The sequence below is a fragment of the Myxine glutinosa genome, chromosome 4 (assembly GCF_964187855.1).
Source record: "Myxine glutinosa chromosome 4, kmMyxGlut1.1, whole genome shotgun sequence".
Classification (NCBI taxonomy): domain Eukaryota; kingdom Metazoa; phylum Chordata; class Myxini; order Myxiniformes; family Myxinidae; genus Myxine; species Myxine glutinosa.
In genome coordinates, this window is record NC_136264.1 from 44,971,553 (window position 1) to 44,992,769 (window position 21,217).

The following is a 21,217-nucleotide window of genomic DNA, read 5'->3' on the forward strand; positions in this document are numbered from 1 at the left end:
GTCGGAAGCCGCGCTGGGTTTTTGCCCATCTACAAGGACGCGTAAGGGTCGCCCTTGGGGCCTCGCGCCCGTTGGACGCCGCGCTGGGTTTGCCCCGTGGCTTGGCAAGGAGGTGCGCTGCAGCCGCGGCCCCAGTCCGAGACGGCACGTTTAGAGCACGTCCGCCCGGGGCTCGTTCAACCGCCCGTGTGCGGAGAGGAGAGACATTGACCACGGAGGGAGTCAGGAGTGGGGCTCACGTGAGGAATGTATAAGATTAAGATGGCCATCTTAGAGTTTGTGTAGATGAGTTCACATGGTTGTAATCTTGATTGTGCATGGTTGATGGTTGTTGATTGCTCAGTGAATATATTATTGATTATTCCGGATCCTTGGTGTGGGGTTTCTTCTTGACCGGAGTTCATATTGATTGCGTTACGAAAGCGTATAAACCATATATCTTTCTGGCGGGGTCCCTCCCACGGTCCGGGGGTCACCAAGACCAGGTAGTTACCGGGAGGACCACGTAACAGAATTGGGGGCTCGTCCAAATTACGATTTGCGGTTTCGCAATTGGGTCTACGTCCGGGATCTAAAAGTGTATAAAATAATAAAATAATAATATTTTTGGTAATTAAAATTTATTAATTAATTATTAATTGGTAATATTTTTTTTTGAGAAATTGGGGAAAGTCTTGGGGTGAAGGTTAACAGGTGTTAACGATAGGCACCATGGCGTTTGTGGCACAGAACTTTGGGGTAACCCCGAGTGAGGCACAGTTCCGAGCATTGCTAAAGTCGGATCTCTTGAAATTGGCCAAACATTTTAACTTGGAGGTCCGAACTAATTTGAGGAAGGCAGAGTTGCAGGCCACGGTGATACAATCTATGGTGGGATTAGGAACATGGGACGAGTTAGCCTGGGAGTGGCTACCCGAAGAACCAGAAGACGTGGAGCTCCGGAAACTGGAGTTGCAATTACGGAGCCAGGAACGGATCAAAGAAGAAGAAAGGAAAGCAGAAAAGGAAAGAGCAGAAGAAGAAAGGAAAGCAGAAAAGGAAAGAGCAGAAGAAGAAAGGAAAGCAGAAAAAGAAAGAGCAGAAGAAGAAAGGAAAGCAGAAAAGGAAAGAGCAGAAGAAGAAAGGAAAGCAGAAAAGGAAAGAGCAGAAGAAGAAAGGAAAGCAGAAAAGGAAAGAGCAGAAGAAGAAAGGAAAGCAGAGGAGAGGAGAGAAGAGAAACAAGCAGAGGAAAGGAGAGTGGAAAGAGAACTCCAGGAAAGAAGAGAAAAGGAACAAGCAGAGGAAAGGAGAGCTGCAAGGGACCTCGAAGCAGAGGAGAGAAAAGCGGAAAGGGAATTAAAGGAACGGGACATGCAGCTTCAGCAAGAAATCAAATTCAAGGAGCTGGAGTTAATGAGAGAACGGGGAGAGGCACCACCCTTGCTGACGGGGTCGACACCTAACCAGAAAACCTGGGATGTGGGCAGACATGTGAGGCTGGTTCCACCGTTCAGTGAAAAGGAAGTCGCGAAATTCTTCCCACACTTTGAGAAAGTGGCTCGACAATTAAACTGGCCGGAGGAGGCCTGGACCATACTCGTACAAAGTGTGCTGGTGGGGAAAGCTCAGGAAATTTATTCGGCGCTACCAATGGACCAATGTGCAGATTATGAGGTACTGAAGAAGCACATCCTCAAGGCCTATGAGTTGGTTCCGGAAGCTTACAGGCAAAAATTCAGGAATGCCAGGAAGAGGGAGAGTGAGACCCATGTGGAGTTTGCCAGAGTGAAAGAAAACATGTTTGATCGGTGGTGTGAGTCAAAAGGAGTCGGGAAAGACTTCGAGACATTGCGGGACTTGATCCTGGTGGAGGAATTCCAGCAGTGTGTCCACGAGGACATCAAAGTGTACCTGCAGGAAAAGAAGGTACCAAAGTTGTGGGACGCAGCCACCATGGCAGATGATTATGCCTTAACCCACCGAATAGGGGTCCACGAACCTAGCTCCTCGCCTAGATCTCCGCAGGGGAGGTGGGGAACAGCAGGTGCGGAGAACGACCATACATGGCGGCGGCCTCGAGATGATTATGGGGACAACTATGATACCCCACCGGTTCGAAATCAGAGGGATGCGGGCCCAAGACAAACTTATAGTTCGGGGGGCCCGAGGCAGACCCCGAGTTTTTCCTCCGGGCCTACTTGCGCGTTTTGCAAAAAACCTGGACACTTGATGTCCAGTTGTTACCTCATGAAAAGGGACAACCCAGAGCGGAGTCCGACTATTACAACTCCGAATGCGATGGCTAGCGTAAGAAATCGCCATCAAGAGGGTTACCAACCATTTATTTCCGAGGGGTTTGTGTCACTGGATGGAGCCTCGACTAACCGGAGACCGGTTAGGATATTGAGAGACACAGGGGCCCATCAATCTTTAATGCTTGAAGGCATTTTGCCATGGTCCGAGGAGACGGCAACGGGGGATAGTGTTCGTTTACAGGGGATCGGGGGCGGTGTTAGTGCTCCCCTTCAGGTCATCCAGTTGGAGTCCGATTTGGTGTCAGGACCGGTCACCGTCGGTTTACAAGCCACGTTTCCTGTAGAGGGTGTATCTGTGGTTCTCGGGAATGATTTGGCCGGGGGTCAAGTTTATGGTAACCTGAGGGTTGATAAAGAGCCCAGCAGGGAAAATAACACCACACCAGCTCGGGATGGTGACAAAAGTGCCAAGTTATTTGTAGGGGGACTGAACTTCAAAACAGAGGAAGAAGTTCTGACCTCTGTCTTCAACAGATATGGGCCGCTGGTGGAAGTGCGGTTGGTAAGAGACTGGGAAACGCAACAGTCAAGAGGGTTCGGCTTTGTCACGTTTGCCAGCACAAAAGACGCCAGAGAGGCAGAGAAGAATTGGAATGGCAAGGATTTGGAGGGTCGGACCATAACAGTAGGGAAGGCATTTCGTAGGCGTCGAGAGGTCTACAGGAGAGGACAACTGGGCGGTAGTTTTGGTGGTGGCCGCAGTCAATATTATTATGGAGGCTCCCTGAGTTACGGCCGCTCCCGAAGGAAGAATGGGCAAAGTAGTGGCCGAGAAGAAGACCGGTATTCAGGGGACTACAGGGACCAGTGGTCCCACCCTAATTATTAGGGACGTTCTGAGAAGTTGAAGCACTGAAGGCGGCGGAGCCGCCGAGCCAAGATTCCTACACGAATTAACCGTGAACGCCGTTCCTAAAGGCGTCCATGTAGTGAACTTTCCTGCACGGACTAACCGTGAACTCCACGTTCCTCAAGGCGCCCATGTAGAGAACTTTCCTGCACGGACTAACCGTGAACTCCACGTTCCTCAAGGCGCCCATGTAGAGAACTTTCCTGCACGGACTAACCGTGAACTCCGCGTTCCTAAAGGCATCCATGTAGTGAATACTCGGCTTGGCCTCCCGGAAAAGTGCTATCGAGTGGCTTAACTGGCTTTATTTTTAAGTGATAACTGTGCCCGGGGGGAACTGATAATGTGGGGGGGTTGAGTTATCTGGTTTGTTTCTCCAAATTGGCCGGCAAAGAAAGTTTTCGCTGGGTTCAAACTTTCTTTCTTGAAGGGGGGGAGTGTTACATATTTATGTGAATGTATGTGAAGTACCATGCAGGTCTTTGCTTCCGTGTGTAGTATATTAAGTTGTTGTGTAGTTGTTGTGGTTGGAGGGTCAGGAGCCCTTCGGAACCAGTGGCCGGAAACGGAAGTGGCCGGAAACGGAAGAAGAAAAGACACGAGGAGAGAAAAGGACGGGGCTTCTACTTCCTCGCCCCGCGACGACGAGAAGGTGGAATCGACCTTACGCTGCGCGGAAAACGCGCCGTTGCGAAACGTCTGGCGAGAGGAGTTACCTGGGCGGTAAATACCTTTTGACACGTCCAGTCACCGTGAGTTCGTGCACGAAACCAAGCGTCCGGGACAGTTTGCCCCGTCTACAAAGACGCGTACGGGTCCGCACGTTGGGCCTCGCTCGCGTCGGAAGCCGCGCTGGGTTTTGCCCCGTCTACAAAGACGCGTACGGGTCCGCACGTTGGGCCTCGCTCGCGTCGGAAGCCGCGCTGGGTTTTTGCCCATCTACAAGGACGCGTAAGGGTCGCCCTTGGGGCCTCGCGCCCGTTGGACGCCGCGCTGGGTTTGCCCCGTGGCTTGGCAAGGAGGTGCGCTGCAGCCGCGGCCCCAGTCCGAGACGGCACGTTTAGAGCACGTCCGCCCGGGGCTCGTTCAACCGCCCGTGTGCGGAGAGGAGAGACATTGACCACGGAGGGAGTCAGGAGTGGGGCTCACGTGAGGAATGTATAAGATTAAGATGGCCATCTTAGAGTTTGTGTAGATGAGTTCACATGGTTGTAATATTGATTGTGCATGGTTGATGGTTGTTGATTGCTCAGTGAATATATTATTGATTATTCCGGATCCTTGGTGTGGGGTTTCTTCTTGACCGGAGTTCATATTGATTGCGTTACGAAAGCGTATAAACCATATATCTTTCTGGCGGGGTCCCTCCCACGGTCCGGGGGTCACCAAGACCAGGTAGTTACCGGGAGGACCACGTAACAGTACGTAGTATAACACAGTAAGTAGAGTGCCGACACTGTACAGATAATTTACACACTGTATTTGTACAATGTACAGGAGAGGGAAATGGCACGACAGTTAATCAGATAAGAGGGCCACCAGACACTCACCTGCACCGATAACCTGTTCGATTTTGACACCTGAAACGTCGATTTCCTTCGCGAACTCACGCACTGCTTCGTTTGGGTCTTCGTATGTAAAAGGATCGATGTAAATCTTGTGACCTGATGGGTGAGGGATACAAAGGGTAGTTTTGCTATTTGGTAAACTTCTAGCAGCAAGTAAAATACCGAGCAAAAACTCCATCGATAACATGAAACGAAAGGTGGATTTTATCATTTAAAAATAGGCACATGACAATTTTTGAATGTGTGCAGGAATATAATTATTATGAAATGACGAACAGAAGTACCCGGCATTGCCGGGCGGGGGAGGGGAGGGCGGAGGGGAGGGGAGGGGAACGGGGGGGGAGGGGAGAAGAGGGGGTGAGGGGAGAAGAGGGAGAGGTGAGAAGAGGGGGAGGGGGAGGGGGAGAGGGGAGAAGAGGGGGGGGGATGGGGAGGGTGAGGGGGGAGGGGGGAGGGGGAGTGGGAGGGTGGAGGGGGATGGGGGAGGGGGATTGGGAGGGGGAGGGAGGAGGGGGTGAGGTGGAGGGGTAAGGGGGGAGGGGGAGGGGTGGGAGGGGGAGGGGGGAGGGGTGGGAGGGGGAGAGGGGAGGGGTAGGAGGGGAGGGGCGGGGTAGGAGGGGAGGGGTATGGGGGAGGGGAGGGGGGAGGGGTAGGGGGGGAGGGGAGGGGGGAGGGGTAGGGGGGGGAGGGGAGGGGGGAGGGCGGAGGACAATTTTTTGAATGAGTGCAGGAATATAATTATTATGAAATGATGTGAAATATTTTTGTGGCTAGATGTGAGTTAATGCAATTCGTGTGGCTATTTGTATCAGCAAACCCAGCCTGCAGCCAACACACAGTGCTTTGAGTTTGTGCTGGAGCTGGGGCCACGCTTTGACCGTTAACCAGCGAAGCAACGTTGTTAACGGACACCTTTGCAGTGGTACAAGATGCACCGTGCTAAATACACAACTGATGAGCTATAAATACAATGCTTAAAGTCAACTGGAAGTCAAGCATATGGATAAAAACAAAAAGAAAGCTACAGTATCTGTTGCTTATGGCAACTGAGCATGGAAAATCTGGCATCCCATTGTTGTCATTGATCAAAAGGCAAGGTGCCCACCATCTACGATCATGCACACTATAACGCCAATCCGGCGAAGCCATGCCTTAATCCACACCGCTCTACAGTGCTACGTGACTGCGATAAACAATGGCATCGCTTAATTCACATAATCCGATGTGGCCTGGGCCAGGCCATGCAAGCGTCGTACAAACATCCATGATGCACCAGCGTGAGCGCGTCGGCCCGTGCGATCGTGCGGGAAATGAGCCAACTGCGGTGCCGGCCATGTACCGCTCATTACACGCTGAAAGGTCACAGTAGGAGGAGTGTGCACCCTTTATGCAGGATCGGTTAGAGGTGTGAACCGGGCATCATGGGCATTATTTCATAAACGGAGCACAAAGTCCAAAGTCTTGCTCCAACATGGCATCATACTAGAATACGTCATTTGGTGTCTGTCCGACTGTCTGATGAATGTTTGAGGCCAATACATTCCATCGTTACTTATCTAATCTCAACCAAACTTGGCAGGATGACGAAGGGTTACATAATGAAGGTTGTAGCGCATTCATTTGCCCCCCTCCCCAAGGGGGCTTTCTCCCCTGAGCGGGTTTTCCCCACCTTTGCCGTCAATGGCATTGCGTGTTGAGGTGTATATCAATGTTAAATTAGCTTTATCGTGGCGTTTGTTCAAAGAAGAAGTTTATCGTGGCGTTTTTCCAAAAACGCTTTTAATAAAAAAATTAATGATAATCGCAAATTGTTAATGTTATTACAAAACAATATTAATACTAATAATGTCCCACTTTCCCAAGGCGTTTTTCCTGCAGTGATAACGTTTATAAATAGTTTATAGTTATAATGGCGTTTCCATGGGAGCAACGGCTTCTACAGGAAGTAAAAATATTATAAAACACAAACACATATGCTTAGCTTTTTAAACGGTCGCTATTGCTCTTTATAACACTAAATGAAGAAATTTGGAGGAATCTCGACATCTGTGAAGTAAGCTTTACTTACAGAACTGAGTGAAGATCTATGGTACTCTATATATCCCACAAATGTTGGGTTAATAACATGGCGCTTTCTGCCGCTACCGTGGCATTTTTCGTTGCGAACTTTTGAAATTCGCTCCTGCTGTTTGATGTGAAACTGAAAGGGACAAGCTCGGGTTGTGCTCCTTTACCAAGCAGCCGTTCCTTAACGGTTTTGAATGGAGTGCTTGCTAAAATGCTTAAACCACTTGGCGATCTCTCCACAACAAACTTGGTAAATGAACACACACCCAATGTTCTTGAGATCCGACCATAGATAGACTGTAATCTATATACCCCAAAGAGGAATGACCCTTTTTCCGCTCCCATAGTGAGTGGGTGTACTTGTCATTCAAATTTGAGGTTCCACATTTGACCCGCTGATTTGACGCCACTCAGGTTTCATAAGCCTTAATAATGAATATGTTCACTCAGTTTTCCAATGCTCTATGGGATTTATAATGTGCATGAAGACCTGCCCATTCATATTGAGCACTCAAAGGCAAAGATGGCATACGAAGGTAGAGTGAAAGCAAAATGTGTAAGAACACAGATGACATGGAGAAAGAATTAGAGAGAAAAATGAGATAAACTACAGGGTTAAAGATCACACTTTAAAAAAAACTTATACGTAGCAAGCTACATAATTCCATATTTATGAAGCCTTTTCAGTACAGCACGTGTCACGTGACGTATATATCAGCTGTCCGCCAGTTTGAAATAGAAACCTCAGAGGGAGGGAATAAGCAGCACATGAATGAGTGAGTGGCTGAGTGGATAATGAGTGATCCATTCACTGAAGAGAGACACAGTTATCACGATAATTTTAAAAAGCTTAACAACCAGTCGTCAACCATAAAATATGTAATTTCTTATCATCAACACATACATAGTGATAAATTAAAAATGTTGGCGTTTCTTTGACTAGTTTGGGGCATCTCGTTCCGGGAACATTTTGAAGGCCCCTCGTATTGCGCAGACTAGAGAATGTTGTATTAAAATGACAAACAGGTGAACACATCTCCGTATGAGACTTCCATTGCTATGATAGTAAAGTTTTGTCACGACAGGCTGGAAATGCCAAATGGGCACACTGAACTCTGATGCCGTGCTTCACAGGTACACCTGCATTGCGCACAAGCTCGTCCGCATTGCTTACCGTGCCCGCTGCTGTAATGCTGCAGCTTGTCGGTGTACTCTGGATCTCCTCTTTCATAACGCCTCCTGGAATTGGAGTCAAAATGGGCCTCAGTTACACCCAAAAAATCAACAACAAACTTGGAGGATGGCACACATTGCTAGAAAATGCACAAAAGAAACATTTGTTATTTTACTACATTGAGGGAAATTATGATTAGGGACAATAATCGAAACTTCCATGAATAGGCATGAATCTAATAGATCTGATCTGATCCCCGGTTGGAGTATCACCATTCGTGGAGGCTCGTGGGGCCGCCATTGTGGTTGCACAGATGTAATGAGTTAATGCGATCAACTCCAACTTTGACCCACACGTGAGGTTTGGAATTTGTCCATGCTACAGGCCCAACGGCCTAATCTTCATAAAATATGCCATGGGGTCTCCAAGTCCACAAAGGAGATGGGTTGCCTGCTTTTAAAATGTCCACTCTAAGCACTTGACCCTCAATGTGGATCCCCACTCCCGACGCCACGAGGTCAGAGGTTTCCGTGGGATTCGATTCCACCAGGTTTCATATGCAGGAAGTCAGCTCAGAGGCTCACAACGCAACGCAATTAACACCTCCAGTTGTGTGCTTCTTCTTCAAAACGTTTTTCAAATTGTTTTGCCCATTAGCTTCATCGCATCTCAGGTCGACGACGCAGCCGAATGTTACATTTTCTCCATTCCCTTTGCGCCTTTGCAAGGCCTACCGAGCACCAAGGACCTTAAACTGGGACAAACAAGAAAAGTGACATTTTAAAAGACGTTCACAATTGATCGATCACGAGGTGCTGCCGATACCCCGCAGGGGTTCAAAAAAACCTTTACCTGCTGCACACTATGACGATCACTGCAACCACGACGATAAAGACGACTCCAGCTGCGGCGGATCCGGCGATCAACGGGATCTGTTCACGTAGAGTACTAACCCCCTCTGTGAATGGGAACACAGCATCCCCATCAGTCTTTAGCAACTTTGATATATAGGATCAAAGTCAGTTTATATAGACTTACAATTGCAGCTAAAATTACAATTAAAACTAGAACAGCACTCGGCAGGGCGCATACCTCCACCAGGCTTAACAGTTTATGTTTTCCATCCCACTGATAGGCCAGATCTGGATTCGGACCTGAACCAAAATCTAATCGGCTTGTTCTTGTCGTCTAACAAACACATCCACCAAGTTTAGTCATAACTCGTCCATAACTTTTATAAATATCATGTCATACATCGCTTTTTGGCCCTATCTTTCAATGGTGAAGAATCACGTAAAAAATCAAATAATTCTCATATCCGAATCCATATTCAGATCTTCACAAAAATCAAATCGATTCTTCCTTGTCAGACACGCAAGCTGTCCACCAAGTTTCGTCCAAATCCATCCACAACGTTTTGAGATATCCCGCTATGTATCGTTTTTGGCCCTATCTCCCAAAGGTGAAGAATCACTTTAAAAATTCTAGTAGCCGGATCCGAATCCGGATCTTCACCAAAATCTAACCATTTCGTCCTTATCACATACGCTACATCTCTGCCAAATTTCGTCCAAATCCAACCAAAACTTTTTGAGATATCCAGTGCACAGACAGGCAGACCGTGATGAAAACATAACCTCCATCCACCTTCGGTGGCGGAGGTAATGATTAAATGTCAATTACATTCACATACATAGTTTTTCTTATTCTTACAGTCATGTGAGACACATGGAGGTGGACGTACATGAAGCAGGAGGACATTAGGAGACATTAGTGACCTCACATCAATTCGAAAGGACATTAATACTCAAAGGGAATGGACAAATCAATATGGCAAATGGCATTTGAACTTGGGATCTCGTCATCGAGTCATGAGTAATGGGTTCAGACAGCAACAGCAAACAGGACAATCCAGAAATAACCAAAACCGAGCTTTCTCGAAATACAAAGTTAGCTTTTGCACGCGCTTTCTCCCCTCAAAACTCCCCGTGGCTCTGTCTCCACCGACGATGGCTCCGAGCCAGGCGGTTGAGCTCAAAAGCGGACAATTTCTTGCACAATGTCAGGCCGGTAACACAATCTCCAGCATTTAGCGAAGACTTTAGTACTGGCGCTTATCCAGGCAGTGCAAGTTGAGAACGGGCTCCGCGTAATTAAGAAGATAGGCGTACACTGAGTACCTGCGATTGGGCTTCCATTACCTTTTGTTTCCTGTTCCCTTTCAACCTCGCACCGGCCAGGATCTCTGGCGGCTTGCCCTACAGATGACCTTTAAGAGGAAGCGAGCAAAAATCTGCTGTTGAAACGTGAATTGAAAATGCCTGAGAGAAAGGTAAGTGCCAGAAACTTCGGCTCCAGAAACATTAATATTGATGAAAGAATTGGAAAGGAATGAGAAAAAGAAGGGCAATTAAAAAAAACGGACAGACGCGTGGATTGGCACTCGTGGGCATTGCTCCCTCCATTTCATCCAATCCTTTTCCAAACTCCCTTATTTTAGCTCAAAATGGTGTCAAGCTTCATGTTTATATATAAAAAGTGCTTCCAAATGTCCGCGCAGCATATTAAAGGGCTCATGGCTTCAAAACGTTCCTCGATCCGCGTCGGCTCACGTTTTTCTCTTCCAAAAGGTGTTTACCTTTTCCATTTCGTGACGATGGAGCAATACTGTGAGTCAAGTGCAATGATTTCTTGTATTTATATTTTTAAAGGCCTAACCAAAACCTCTGATTTGAACTCACAATTCAATTCCTGCAAAACCTCTGGGACGATGCGGCAGGTGTCCACAACCATTGGACTGCCTCAAACCAATCTGGATGAACTCTCATGCTGCATTGAAGGGAAGCTCTTCTACCGATAAAAAAATATCCCAAACCAAATTCCACCAGCAACTCAGCACCCCCCTCCACTCTCCCATCACAATTCAATCATGCAATCTCCCATTCTTCTCCCTCCCAACAAACCTCCACAACTCCCTTACCTTAGTTCTGCCTCCTTCTAACACAAAATAAACTCTATCCTCACAAGGACAAGGATAAAGTTGGAGCATTAAATCATGTAAAAGGCCTTCTAAGTGCATTTTTATGGCCACTGGCCACATGACCCAATATGCAAATGTCGACGGCACGGGAAGCAGCAATAGGTGAAGGCAACGCACAGTCGACAGTTTTATCGGTATTGACGACTTCCAGATTGGCGGTAAAAACGTGTCCCCCCCTCCCAAAAAGGGTTTGTAAATCTTCTCGGGAAGTCAGCTCGACATAAATGTCTAATTGGCTCCCATTTCTGGATGCAAATAAAAAATCCCTTTTTTGTGCTGCACATGCTGTATCAAGTTAACGGGCCGAAGGAAAACATCCAGGCTGATGCACGTTCTCACCCTTGGTGCGCGTTTGAAACATCATGCCACTGCTGAATCTTCCCAGACCAGCCTCGGTGCGAGCTCGCACTTTGAACACGTAAATGGTGGCGGCTTTGAGCCCGCGCACCACCACGGTGTTTGTGCGACTGTTTATCACCGACGAGTTGGTCTCCGCCTGGTCCTGGAACAGGGAAAGAGAAAGAGAAAGAGAAAGAGAAAGAGAAAGAGAAAGAGAAAGAGAAGAGAAAGAGAGAGAGAGAGAGAGAGAGAGAGAGAGAGAGAGAGAGAGAGAGAGAGAGAGAGAGAGAGAGAGAGAGAGAGAGAGGTGGTTAACGAAGCATCATGTCGGAGCAATTTGTGGCGGGCAGGGAGAGGGAAATAACATTAAACCTTTAACATGGGATGGAATGCCTTAACCGAAGTTACCTTTCCCTCGATGGTTCTACAACTGCCGAGCCAAGAGGACACCACACTCCGACATCGTGAGGCCAGTCAAACATGCAAAGAAATGACTAAATGATAAAGCTCTTTCATTCAATTGTAAAGATATGTCCTTCCTTAGATGTGATGACGAATACAATCTAAAACCTTGTTAGCTTTACCTATAGCTGCCTGGTACTGCCCTGTCTCCTTACCCCCCGTATCTATTACCACACCGAAGACCCTTCTCCTGAGTGATCTGCCCCAGAATTGCCCCTTACATCATGTAATTGTAATTCCTTTTTCCATTATTGTTACCCATCCCGAGCATTCCTATGTTAAATTGTTCCTATGTTATGTTATGTTATGTTAAATTCCTATGTTAAATATGTTAAATTCCTATGTTAAATTGTTCCTATGTTATGTTATGTTATGTTAAATTCCTATGTTAAATATGTTAAATTCCTATGTTAAATTGCATCTGCCAATATTTTTCCCAATCGATGAAAATATTTAGACTCTTCTGAAACTGATCACCACCCTCTCTGCTATCTACATTACCTTCAAACTTGGTATCATCTGCAAATTTGAAAAGCCGACTCTTAACCCACAATCCATATCATTGATGTAAATGATGAATAATAATGGTCCTAGTATTGGCCCCTGAGGTACCCCCACAACATACATCCTCCCAGCAAGACATCCTCCGACTCACGGCCAATCTTTCCTTCCTATCACTAAGTAAGTTTCCATTACAATTAGATACTCGACCAGCGACACCACATGCCCTTACCTTAGCCAACAACCTCTGATCTGGTACCTTATCAAATATCTTCTGAAAATCGAGATAAATTACATTCGCTACACTTCTTTTGCCCGCCCATTCAGAAACTGCTTCATAGAACTCCAATAAATTAGTTAACCCAGATCTCCTTTGGTAAATCCATGCCGACTACATTCAAACGGTTCCGTATCCATTCTTTAATTAACAGACCCAACACCTTGCCCACAACTGAAGTCAACCACGACTGAAGTCAAGCTAACAGGTAGTTCGATTCCCACATTTTTATTTGGATCCTTTCTTTACCATACGTTAGTGCGGTGGGGCATCTCAAACCCCTTTTGCATGTTACTAACCATGTCCAAGGCCCTGCCACACTAGCGTAGGGTTATAAAATTATCCGCTAATACCACGCTTATCTGCTCTTAGTTTTCTGAGCCGTTTCATCACTTCCTACATGGATCTCTTATAAGCCTTTTCTCACCTCCGAGATAGACACTCTCTGCTACTGGAACTGCTGAGTTATTTTCTTTACTACTCAATGATTCCTCCTCTTCAGATGTGTCGGACTATAGACCTGTTCTTTTGTATTTAATGAATGCCTCCCCGACTCAGAGCAGACGCTCTAACCATTACACCACTGAGTTGGTGAAATGTTTTAGAGACAAACTACTAACAAAACGAGTGGGTGTACGTCACAAGGCGTCGAGATATCACAAGGACATTTGGCCCGTTGTGCCTGTGTCGTATGCACATGTGCTGGCACTCCCGAGGACTTGAGGTTACACAGCTAACCACATGGCAGGAAGATGATTCAAAGCACCGGCACACAGACAAGGACCCAGACGCAAAATGCATCTGGCATTATAGACAGAAAGAAAAATTTGAACATGTCGAAGCATAGCAAATTTCTGCTACATTGTCGCCCGCTTTATGTATTTTGAAAAGCTTTTACATGAGCACAGAACAAATGGAGGCCGAGCGTGACCATGGCGCTGTTGCTGTTGTTGTTACTTTCATGCCTTATGGCAGAATTTGAATGCCCTTTTGTTGAGAGGAGGTAAACTTCCCTTAAAGCATGAGATGATGAGACACAAACCTCCCAACAAGCAAAACAAAGAAAGAGAAAAACGTGTGGGCAGACAAGATTGCAGCAAAATGGAAGGTTCACAAATCTTCACGTGTACCAGCAGTGTGACGCCGCGGTGAAATGGCAAATCGTGAATAGTGAATGTTATTATTTGTTCATATGCACCAGGTTTTTGATGTTGAGATATTGCTGACCCTGTTTTACGTCTAAGGCCGGCAGGATGGCCTACAGGTATGCACATTCACCTCAAATCAGTCTATCGTGAATTTGAATCTCGGCCCAGCTATGAACTGTCACAATGGTGTTTCATAGGCAGGGTGAATCATCAATGTGTCTGCCTTCTCTGGGATGGACGTTAAGTGGGCATCTCATCTGCCAGCATCAGTTGGTGGACAGTGAAGATCTGACGGTGTCCTTCGCGAAGAGTAGGTGAGCAATTGCCATCACCATAAACAAAGTTAAAATTCCTGCCCTAACCTCGTGGACCACTGTCCCAATGGAACAAAGTACAAAAGGGTCAATCCCTCAAGGGGGTCGCTACGCCCCTTAGCTGGGCATGTGGATTCGTAGTAGTAGTAGTAGTAGTAGTAGTAGTAGTAGTAGTAGTAGTAGTAGTAGTTTTGCCTCGTTCTCAAAATGGAAGTTTAGATTTATCAATGTTGTGAAGAGGTCAATGTTGATGTTTACATGGCTTTTAGTGGATGAATTTGTTGATGTCTTATTGGTGCGTAGATTTGAAGCTGAGATTGTATGAATTGTTGTTGTGCTATCAGAGTGCTGCTGGAATAACTATATTTTAGGCAAATGTGCGATGTTGTGGGCCGCCAAATTAACTGATGCCATGAAATCCTGTTGCATGTGATGAAGTAACATAGATGTCCATGAGGAAACAAAGGGTTTTCCACTTGAGTGGAGAGGTCATTGGTCATTGATGAGGTCATTGTCCCCTCTATGTTACAGCAGGAATTTGTAATTTGTTCAGGGTACTGCGATGGCTCGTATACTCTTCACAAAAGACATTGCGCGATCTTTATGTACACCTGGGAAGCACCAATCAGACAGTATATAGTCTCTTCAGAAGTCGAACCCAAACTATGCAACTCGAAAGCTTAGTGCATTATCTTGATGGACCAATTGCACCGAATCATACAATGTACAAAACTAGATTGGCACTCGGTAGAGCGCATACCTCTGCTAGGCTGAACAGTTTACGTTTTGTATCTACTGATTGGCCAGATCTGTATCTGGACCTGAACCAAAATCTAATTGGCTTGTTCTTGTCACCTACCCAACTCATCCACTTAGATTTGACATAAGTTGGCCATTCTTTATACGTCCATCAATGGTGAAGAATCACTTTAAAAATTCTCAGATCCACATCTGTTTCCGGATCTTTACCAACATCTAATCATTTCGGGCTTGTCACATATGCTACCTCTCCACCAAATTTCGTTTGAATCTGTCCACAACTTTTTGAGATAACATGTTCACAAACAGACAAACAGACAGACTGGGGTGAAAACATAACCTGCATCCACCTTCGGTAGTGGAGGTAATAAACCAGAATGGCGCTCGGTAGAGCGCATACCTCCGACAGGCTGAACAGTTTACGTTTTGTATCCCACTGATAGACCGGATCTGAATTCAGACCTGAACCAAAATCTAATCGGCTTGTTCTTGTCAGTTGTCACCCACCCAACCCATCCACCAAGTTATGTAATAACGCATCCACAACTTTTTGAGAAATCATGCGATATGTATTTTTTGGCGCAATGGTGAAAAATCACTTTAAAAAGTCTAGTATCCGGATCCGAAACTTCATGAAAATCTAATCACTTCGCCCTTGTCGCACATGCAACAGGTTCACCAAATCATGTCCGAATCCGTCCACAACTTTTTGAGGTATAATGTTCACAGACAGACAAACAGACATACAGACAGACAGACAGACAAACCAGGGTGAAAACATAACCTTCATCCACCTTCTGTGGCAGAGGTACCGAGCACAGTCCCATGATGAGCAAGTAAACAAAGCCAGGACAGGTTATTCTTCCTACTAAATTGTTTTATCGTGTACCTATTTTGTTGTTACGTCGTGATTACAGCAGTCACAGTAGTAAAATAGTCCTATGGTTATCTGACATACAAGTCCAGATCTTGCTCATGAGAAATACAATCTAAGCATGTGCTCTGTGATGACATCATCACAATCTAAAACTAAAACAAAATCAAGGTTAACAGTTAGTTGAGGTCATTGCTGAGTTCAATAAAACAAACTTTCAGGTTACAATATGCTTTTCATTATCTCAGTGACCATAAGGAGGGTTACGATGATGTAATACTTGGTCAGATATGTCAAAGTGGTTATAGTTCATTTTTACTTGGTGAAATGATCATGTTACTTGGCCATTATGACCCATTTCTGATGCGTCGTCTTTGTTGATGGCTGGTGAGACAAACCTCGTTTGGATATTTGCAGTGAAAGAACACTCCTCAATTGACGCAATAATTGACAGCAGCAACCTCTGACTTATGTGAGACAAAGAAAATATATAGCTTGCCTGAACCTTAAGCTGTAAAATGTTCAAATAGTTCAATTTATACTGTGCAATACAAACATTTCTGTTCTGATATGTTCCTATCTAAAATAGGCTCTTATGTGTGGCTACAAAGAAAAATAAACGATGTTTCATCAAAACTATCCAGTATGGTTCCAGTGAAGCTGATGTTGCAGTGCTCTGGAAGGAAGCGTGCAATGAAATAGTCAAGTGATGTTACGTTTTGTATTAAAGCCAAGGGCCAGAACAGCATTTGGTTCTTGCTTTGTGTTGTTACTAAATGAATGCACATGACAAGCTAAAAACTTCATTCAATGTGATGACAAGGGCCAACGCAGTTAAAGACCAACATCGAATGGCTCACAAAGCTTGGGAAGTATTCAAAACAACTGCAGATGCCAAATAAAACAACGGCTGTCTGTCATCTCTGTCTCTATCTATTTCTCTCTCTGATTGGGTTTTGGATGACCTTCGGACGCAACTGAGGTTGAAGACCCGCTGTCAAAAGGGATTCTGCAATTGAAGGATCAAAACCTTGATGACGGACGGTTCCAGGTTGATGATCCAAGTGGTGATTGAATTCAGCAAGCTTCACTCTTTCATATATCTATATATATATATATTGTTACGTGCTCCTCCCCAAACCCCGGTCACGGTGTACCTCCGAGCCCCGAGAGGAGTCATGGCAGAAAGATGTGTTATTCTGTGTGTCAAGGATCAATGGTGAAACCACAACAATTCTTACCAACAAACAAGTATTGTATTAACGTCACGCAAGAATAACGGTACAGTAACAATATTCATCAAAAGTACAATCAATATATATCATTCATATGATGGTACCATCAGTTTCGTAATATATAACTCACTGTGCTACAAGTGAGCGAAAAGAACATCCCCAATGTCTCTTTCCCAGCTTCAAGCCAAAGTTGGTTCCGGCTTCACGCCAAAGTCGATCCACTCCAGTGATCGTCTGTACGATGTCGTATCGAGACCAGAATCCCGTTGGGTTGGCAGTTACACTGCCAAAGATGGGCGAAGGTGTCCTCGAGAAGCGACGGGGAAATCACACCTTCAGGTATGGACGTTTGACGGCCCTCAATCGGCAAACCGCAGATTTCCCACTCAAAAGCCATGTTACACACACACACACCAAATTAACGTCTGGATGCGGTGAGAATGGTTGAAGCGAAGTGAAAAACCTTGAGCAATGCACAAATCCTGCGCGAGGTAAAATAGCCGACGGCCTGTTCTGGTGGCGTAACGGCGCTCCAACGATTCTCTTCAGAATCGACCGCAAAACCTGTCACGCAGGTTTATCTGTCACAGTGATAACAACTCTGTTGCAGGAATCCCTTTCCTGGGGAACCCAAAGTTCAATCGTGACTCTCGTTCGCCAACGTTCGCTCAGGACCTTGAAGCAGCTCGGCTTCTTGTCCGACTCACTCGCTCCGGCTTGTTTTTTTTTCCTCTCTCCTCTTCCTCTTCGTCGTCGTCCGGTTCCGGTTTCATTTAAAACATTTACTTTTTTACGTTTTGAAAATAGTAATCTCTATTTCCTTTAAACGACAACAATAATAGTACATGCAACAAAAAATGTTCACAGTGGATGAAAACCACAACAATGGAAGTGACGAAACCGTAACAATATACATGTATAATTGTATATATATATATATATATATATATATATATATATATATATATATATATATATATATATATATATATATATATATATATACATGTGTATATATATGTATATATCTATACATGTATACAACAACACACAACATGCATTTTAAGGCCATGTTCCCTGCTAGAGCGGGGGTTATATACATGTATGTATATATATATATATATATATATATATATATATATATATATATATATATATATATATATATATATATATATATATATATATACATATATATATATATATATATATATACAGTATATATATATATATATATATATATTATATATATATATATATATATATATATATATATACAGTGGAACCTTGACTTACGAGTGCCCCAACTTACGAGTTTATCGAGATACGAGCCGTCGCTCGGGCGGTTTATTGCTTTGAGATGCGAGCCGAGATCTGAGTTACGAGCTTTCGCCACCCGGTCACGTGGTTATCTTGCCGTGCAAGTACAGTATCTCTGTCGTATAGCGCTGCATTTTTGTTTTCGCATGTTGGTTATTTTGAGTTTACGCCACCAGGTGGGTTCTGGTCACGTGGTTATCTTGCCGTGCAAGTACAGTATCTCTGCCGTCAACTTGTTCAGAGTGCCGGCGATAGCTCGCCTTCTCTTTGTGGAAAACACGGTACTGAGAAGAAGAAGAGGATGATGTGCTTGGATATAAAACACGCAATCGTCGAAAAACATGAGCGAGGTGTGCGTGTTGTCGACGAGGGCGGCAGTATCAGACTGGGGCGCCCAAATGCTCCCCGGCTAAAGTTCATCCTGAAAGTGCCCACATTGTGCGGACAAACCAAGTCAAGGGCCACGTGGTCAGGAGAACCTCGTCCCTTCCGGTCACACTGTGCCTATCGGCCGGCCTCGAAGACCGAAATTGTGACGGTGTCACCCGAAAAACTTGTTCAGAGTGCCGGCGATAGCTCGCCTTCTCTTTGTGGAAAACACGGTGAGATCCTTAACATCCAACAACTAATGGGACGCAAACGGGGCGCCCAGTTTAGCGGTACACACATTGATGAATCACCCTGCCTGTGAAACACCGACATGACAGGTTATAGCTGGGTCGGGATTCAAACCCAGGCTGGACAGTTTAGACTTTAGAGTCAAGTGTGCGTACCTCCAGTCCAGGCCATCCTGCCAACTTGTATGCTGCATACAGGTGAAATATAAAGCGCGAGATATTTTTATATATACTGTATATTTAAAAAAAAATTGGTGTGGTTTTTGGCGGGCTGGAACGGATTAATAGCATTTCAATGCATTTTAATGGGGAAATTTGATTTGAGAAACGAGCAATTTGAGTTACGAGCTCGGTCACAGAACGAATTAAACTCGTAAGTCAAGGTTCCACTGTATATATATATATATATATATATATATATATATATATATATATATATATATATATATATATATACATACATCCATATATATATATATATATATATATATATATATACATACATATATATATATACATACATACATACATACATACAGACATACATATATATACAGTCATGTGAAAAAGTAAGGACACTCCATGTAAAGTTTTGACTTTTTCAACATATTTCAATGTACAGCTATTTGATCTTCATTTTAACAATATTGATAGATAAAGGTGATATAATATAACAAATATCATGGAATATTTACATTTTGTAGTCCATTGTATAAATTAAATAAACATGAATGCAAATTTCGCATGTGGAAAAAGTAAGTACACCCTAGTCTCTAATAGGTGGTATTGCCCCCTTTGGCAGAAACAACCTCAAGTAGGCGTATCTTATAACTGTCTACCAGTCTCTGACATCGACTGGGAGAAATTTTTGCCCACTCCTCCATGCATAATTCTTTCAGCTGTGCGATGTTTGAGGGGTTTCTTGCATGCACAGCTCGTTTCAAATCCTCCCACAACATCTCGATGGGATTTAGATCCGGGCATTGACTTGGCCATTCCAAAACCCTCCATTTCTTTCTTTTCAGCCATTCCTTGGTGGATTTACTGGTATGTTTAGGGTCATTGTCATGTTGCAAGGTCCACCTTTGGTTGAGCTTCAACTTTCCGACAGATGGCATCACATTATCCTCAAGCACCCTCTGGTACAATGAAGAATTCATAGTGGATTCTATGATGGTGAGCTGCCCAGGCCCTGATGCAGCAAAGCTGCCCCAAACCATAACATTTCCACCACCTTGCTTTACAGTTAGGATCAGGTTCTTGTGGTCAAATGCTGTCTTTGGTTTTCAACAAACATGTCTTCTGGTACTGTGGCCAAATAGCTCTACCTTTGACTCATCTGTCCAGAGCACATTGTGCCAGAAGTGCTGGTCTTTGCCTCGGTGTTCATTGGCAAACTTTAGTCTTGCCCTGATGTTCTTTCTGGACAGAAAAGGTTTCCTCGTGGCACACCTCCCATGTAGATCAAATTTGTGCAGCCTCTATCTAATGGTAGACTCATGCACTTTGACATCAACAATGGCAAGAGCTACCTGTAGGTCCTGTGATGACATTCTGGGGTTCTTAGAGACTTCTTTCACCATCTTGCGGTCTGTTCTCGGGCTGAACTTGCTGGGGCGGCCTGGCCTGAACAAATTGGCAGTTGTTTGGAATCTTCACTTGTAGATGACCTTCCGGACAGTCGAATGATTGATTTGAAATTGTTTGGAGATCTTTTTAAATCCCTTCCCAGACTCGTAGGCATCTACAACCTTTTTTTTGAAGGCCTGAGAGAGCTCTTTTGATATAGGCATGGTGACGCCGCACACTTCAACAACAAAGAGCAAACCAAACTAAATGTCTGAGGTTTAAATAAGACAGGTTCCTCCAAGATCCTCTCCAACGATGTTCTAATCATTTGCACCTGAGCTGGTGCACCTGATTCTAATTTTAGGTATTTGAAGTAGTGATAAATGTAGCGGTGTACTTACATTTTCCACGTGCAAAATTTGCATTTATGTTTATCTAAATTATACAATGGACTACAAAATGTAAATGTTTCATGATATTTGTTTTATTATATCACCTTTATGTATCAATATTGATGAAAGGAAGATCAAATAGCTGTATGTTGAAATATGTTGAAAAAGTCAAAACTTTACATGGGGTGTAATTACTTTTTCACGTGACTGTGTGTATATATATATATATATATATATATATATATATATATACATATATATATATATATATATATATATATATATATATATTGTTGCGAATATGGAATTTGGCCTCCATATCCGCTTGTAAATATTCCCCTATTTTCTCCAATACTCCCCAACTTTCCCCGATCCCCCATTCCCTAGTCCCATTGCATGTAAATAACAATCAGTAGA

At 44.5% G+C, this 21,217-nt stretch overlaps 1 protein-coding gene across 8 annotated transcripts in view; it reads right to left on the minus strand.

The window, feature by feature from the left end:
- LOC137424615 (ephrin type-B receptor 2) overlaps positions 1–21,217 on the minus strand; it is a 277,241-nt gene that overhangs the window by 25,536 nt on the left and 230,488 nt on the right. For all 8 annotated transcript variants that reach the window (XM_078775660.1, XM_078775661.1, XM_078775662.1 and 5 more), the window contains 4 exons: positions 11,333–11,495; positions 8,806–8,911; positions 7,954–8,018; positions 4,695–4,808 (listed from right to left, as the gene is read on the minus strand). In XM_078775660.1, the coding sequence (XP_078631786.1) occupies positions 4,695–4,808; positions 7,954–8,018; positions 8,806–8,911; positions 11,333–11,495 (448 nt within the window). The remainder of the gene's footprint in view (positions 1–4,694; positions 4,809–7,953; positions 8,019–8,805; positions 8,912–11,332; positions 11,496–21,217) is intronic.